The sequence below is a fragment of the Poecilia formosa genome, unplaced genomic scaffold, assembly GCF_000485575.1.
Source record: "Poecilia formosa unplaced genomic scaffold, Poecilia_formosa-5.1.2 Scaffold206, whole genome shotgun sequence".
Taxonomy (NCBI): Eukaryota; Metazoa; Chordata; class Actinopteri; order Cyprinodontiformes; family Poeciliidae; genus Poecilia; species Poecilia formosa.
Genome location: NW_006800145.1, coordinates 772410 through 777278, shown reverse-complemented (window position 1 = coordinate 777278; position 4869 = coordinate 772410). Strand labels below are relative to the sequence as shown.

The following is a 4869-nucleotide window of genomic DNA, read 5'->3' as shown; positions in this document are numbered from 1 at the left end:
GAGGATGGGCCGTCTGTTTTAATGCAGTGAGGAATTCCTTCCACATACACATCCCAGCTGAGAAAAAGATAGAATTTATATGCTGTTTTATTGTAGTACAGATGTAAAAAATTGTTTTGTTTTTCAAAACAAAGCACATCAGCACATACCCTTGCAACTCAGTAAATTAGAATTTCATCAAAAATGTAATCACAGGGAAACTCACACCCTAATCAACATTTTTTGCTAATAAACTATCTAAATAAGCTATCTGGACTTCTGTCTTTATGTTTCTGTGAGAATTTTGACATTTGTTTTGCAATTCTTTGAGTTCTGCATTATTTTGCTTCAAATCGTCTCACTACTGGTCTCTTCAGTCAAATGGTTCTTAGACATTTGAATTTTCCTATTGGTTGCAGCAACATGACTTGGTACAACTTTGTCACTTGTGGTGTAAAAGCACAGCCCTCCATCCCTCCCCACCTCTTGCTCGCCTCTGTCCGACTGGTGGAGAGTCCAGAGCAAGAAGTGCTGCCATGGCGACTGCCGGGCATTGCTAATTGCGTTACTCAGCTTTACAAATGTGTGATTTATTTGCAATGTTGTGTTACATTGTTACATCTAGTGTACTTTATATTATCTTCCTTCTTTATATGCCACTTAAAATCTGTTATTTTGTGAGCCTTAATGTTTCACCATGACAGATAAAAATCTCTTATCTTACCTGGGAGTAATTGCGTACAAACACTTCAGAAAATCTTTTGGAGCGGTACCTATTACAGTTTATTTTTGTTTCTGTAGAACATTCTGATATTGGTCATGTTTGGTATTGTTGCAATCATATTCATAGAAGAATTGTATTTGTCCACCTCAGTGCTTATTGAGAAAACGCACAAAATATTCTCTGAAGTACATTAAGAACATTTGAAAAAAAATAATATCTGTTTTCAATTTGTGATTCTTCGAGACAGACCTGTCTGTCTATAAATTAGACATTTATAATATAACAAGTTTCAGTGTAATATTAAATTGCTGACGTACATTTACTTCCAAGTTATTAAGATGCACTCGTAAATGTAAACTCAAACAGGAAAAAGGGTTTTTGCCACTCTGATTTCTCACCAGTAATCTTTCTGACGCTGCNTGTTGTTGAAGCATAAACAGTCTAAAGTACATTGCGAATACATTGTGAATACATTGTGTCAAGTAGAATTACTTTACATTTTCATCCAAATCACCACAATATAACTTTTGGATACAAAATACAACTTAAACAATCACAACAAATATTAAACCCACACCCCGGCTTTAACAGGTTTTATAGCTTAGTAGGATTAACTTTATGCAAGTTGTCAGTACCAGATATATCAGTCTGTTTGCAGCAAAAAACTCTGTCGATATCATCAATGTTCGTCCAATTCGTTTTATTATCAACCAGTCCCTTCAGTTTCAGCTCTGCCAGTCTAATTAAGAAAAAACAAAAAGTTAATGTGACATAAAATATCAAATTAAAGGCATATGTGTATCAGACTATTAGGAGTTTACCCTGTGATTTTTGTGAACAGAAATTCAGTCTGCTTGGTAAAGGAGAATCTGACTTCAGCAGGTAGAGACAATGGGCCGTCTGCTTTAATGCAGTGAGGAATTCCTTCCACATACACATCCCAGCTGAGAAAAAGATACAATTTATATGCTGTTTTATTGTAGTTCAGATGGAAAAAATTATTTTGTTTTTCAAAACAAAGCACATCAGCATATACACTTGCAACTCAGTAAATTACAATTTCATCAAAAATGTAATCACAAGGAAACTCACACCCTAATCAACATTTTTTGCTGATAAACTATCTAAATAAGCTATCTGGACTTCTGTCTTCATGTTTCTGTGAGAATTTTGATATTTTTTTGCTATTCTTTTAGTTCTGCATTATTTTGCTTCAAATCGTCTCACTACTGGTCTCTTCAGTCAAACAGTTCTTAGACATTTGAATTTTCCTATTGGTTGCAGCAGGATGACTTGGTACAACTTTGTCACTTCTGGTGTAAAAGCACAGCCCTCCATCCCTCCCCACCTCTTGCTCGCCTCTGAGCGACTGGTGGAGAGTCAAGAGTAATAAATGCTGCCATGGCGACTGGCGGGCTAATTGCGTTACTCACCTTTACAAATGTGTGATTTATTTGCAATGTTGTGTTACATTGTGACATCTAGTGAACTTTATATTATCTTCCTTCTTTTAATTCCACTTGAAGTCTGTTGTCTTGTGAGCGTTAATGTTTCATCATAACAGATAAAACACTCTTATCTTACCTGGGAGTAATTGCGAATAAACACTTCAGGCATTTTTTGAGAGAGTTACCTATTACAGTTTCTTTTTTTTTTCTGTAGAACATTCTGAATAATATTTGTCATGTTTGGTATTGTTGCAATCAAGTAGTGTATTTGTCCACCTCATTGCTTATGGAGGAAATGCACAAAATATTATCTGAAGTACATTAAGAATATTTGAAAAAAAAAAAAATCTGTGATCAATTTGTGATTGCTTGAGACAGCCCTGTCTGTCTATAAATTTTAAGTTTATAATATAACAAGTTTCAGTGTTATATTGAATTGGTGAAGTACATTTACTTCCAAGTTAATAAGATGCACTTGTAAATATAAAGCCAAACAGGGAAAAGGGGTTTTTGTGTTTTTGCCACTCTGTTTTCTCACCAGTAATCTTTCTGACGCTGCTTGAGCTCCTGTTCCCGGCTGTACCTGCCAAGTTGATGACTATCTTCGAACCCTTTCAGGGCTGGGAAAAGAGAGAGAGAAAAAATCATTTGATGATATGTCGGTATTAATTTGCTCCTGTTTTCCTCTAGTTCAGTGGTTCTTAACCTTTTTTGAGGTACCGAACCCCCCAGTTTCATATGCGCATTCATCGAGCCCTTCTGTAGTGGGTTTTATTGCCCCCCCGGACACACAATATAATTTGCGGTATTCTGATTTAGTAACGTAATTATATTAGTTGTATTACCACCCCCACGCCACTAGAGGCAGTACCAACCCCGAAAAAGATGCGACCAAGGAGCAGATTTAGAAGTACACTGAAAGGCTTTCAGCGATAGCTACAGAATTTGGTAAAAAACGGTGAGCTTTACTGAAGTAATTAAAGACACAAGTTCAAATCCATGCTGAGAGTGGAGCTCCTTCAATCAGTGCTCCTCCGCAGCTCTGATTGGTTAAATGTAACGTGATCCTCTGGAGAAAGTGATGGCAAAGCGGGGCGTCATCACGACTTGACACAAGTGTGTCTTTACCTCGCCGAAACCCTGAGACCGACTCTTCGAATCCAGGTTAAGAACCACTGCTCTAGTTTAACAGATCCAAGCTTTTAACAGAATTTACGGCTGTTCGACGGACCTGTTCCCTCTCTGAAGCGGTGCACCTTGCTGTCACTGATCCAGCGGTAGACAGGAAAGTTGTAAATCTCTCCGTCTGGGGATTTCACTTCCACTTTGGCTGGGAACCAAGAATCTTCTGGGAACAGAAAAAGAGGCTTTTTGTCCAGCTCCACCAGCACCAGCTTTCCAAGGGACGTGGGGTAGGAAACTGTAAAAGACGCCACCTAACACAAAGAAAACAACAATTTGAAATCATAAAAAAAAACCTTCAAGTTATAGCAAGAGGTTAACAACGATAAGCCACAGCAGCAACAGAATGGGTTAGGTCAATTAATATTCATCTACATTAGAGTATCTAGCGCAAATGTATTTTGCACATAAGAACAGAGAAATATCAGCCTGTACATTCGCAAAGCTGGCAGAGACCTACCCTAAAATAATAATACCAACTGCAGGGTTTCCCCCAGAAAACTTGCTAACCCCTGTAGTCGGGGCGTCGAGTCGGTCCACCGGCGGTCCACCGTGTTTTGTCTTAGAAGATGTTAAGTTGACAGGAAATGTAAAAGTATTACTGTGTAATTTATATGTTATGGGAAAAGATCTCCAGTGAAATGCTATTTAAACCCATAACTAGTCTAAAAACAACAAATTTGCACTTCTGTTTAATCCAAATTAAGTCAGCAGCTCCATCAGGCCCCCCAGAGCTTCAGGGGCCCCATAAACACTAATATTTTAAAACAGACCACAGATACATAAATGTAACACTTGTTTATTGAGATTATCAATGCTGTTAAATGTTATTCAATTGTTTAGGCATAGATAAATTAAACGATTTTAAATTAACATTTTAAATACAAGATTTTAAGGAGCTGGCAAGTTTACTTTGTAAAACTTCAAAGAACAATATTCATAGTTAGATTGTTTTGTTACCATAGCAACAATCTGATGCTGTGAGTTTAATCTTTGAATTTACAAATCCAATTTAGTAAACTGCGATTATAACTTATTGCTCTTTAGACTGGCCAATTAAACTACTCCCTTCTCCCATATTTCACTAAATCTAACACAGAAGCTGTTAGAGGTGCTGATGATTTTTAGGAACAAAAGGGGCCCCTAAGTCAGATTCTGCTCCAGGCCTCATACAGCCTTGGACCAGCCCTGCATGATGAGTTAAATCTGCTGCACTACGCAGAGATGCGCAACAAACGGGAGATTTAATTCAATGCTGCTAATGTGGCTTTAGTAGCTCTTTCATTTCGTGTCTGTTGAGTTTTTAATAAGCGTCACAGAAACTATTCTGGTTGGTCGAGTTTATGGGACAAGTTTCTCAGATCTCCGTGCGCATTAACTCTAAGTAGACGACGCATTTGATATGGTTTGATGCGTCGTGTAACCGGAAAAATAATAATGAAAATAATAAGAAAATAATATAAAATCAGCCCGGTGAAAGCTCCTCACCGGGCTGAACCTGCATGATCAGGTTAGCGCTGCTCGTTATCCACAAAC

At 37.7% G+C, this 4869-nt stretch overlaps 1 protein-coding gene across 1 annotated transcript in view; it reads right to left on the bottom strand.

Moving 5' to 3' along the window:
* LOC103148508 (arachidonate 12-lipoxygenase, 12R-type-like) overlaps nt 1-4869 on the bottom strand; it is a 29514-nt gene that overhangs the window by 10588 nt on the left and 14057 nt on the right. Inside the window, exons 10-13 of the mRNA XM_016679232.1 lie at nt 3383-3587; nt 2690-2771; nt 1525-1647; nt 1300-1442 (exon numbers count right to left, since the gene is read on the bottom strand). Coding sequence (XP_016534718.1) covers nt 1300-1442; nt 1525-1647; nt 2690-2771; nt 3383-3587 — 553 coding nt within the window. The remainder of the gene's footprint in view (nt 1-1299; nt 1443-1524; nt 1648-2689; nt 2772-3382; nt 3588-4869) is intronic.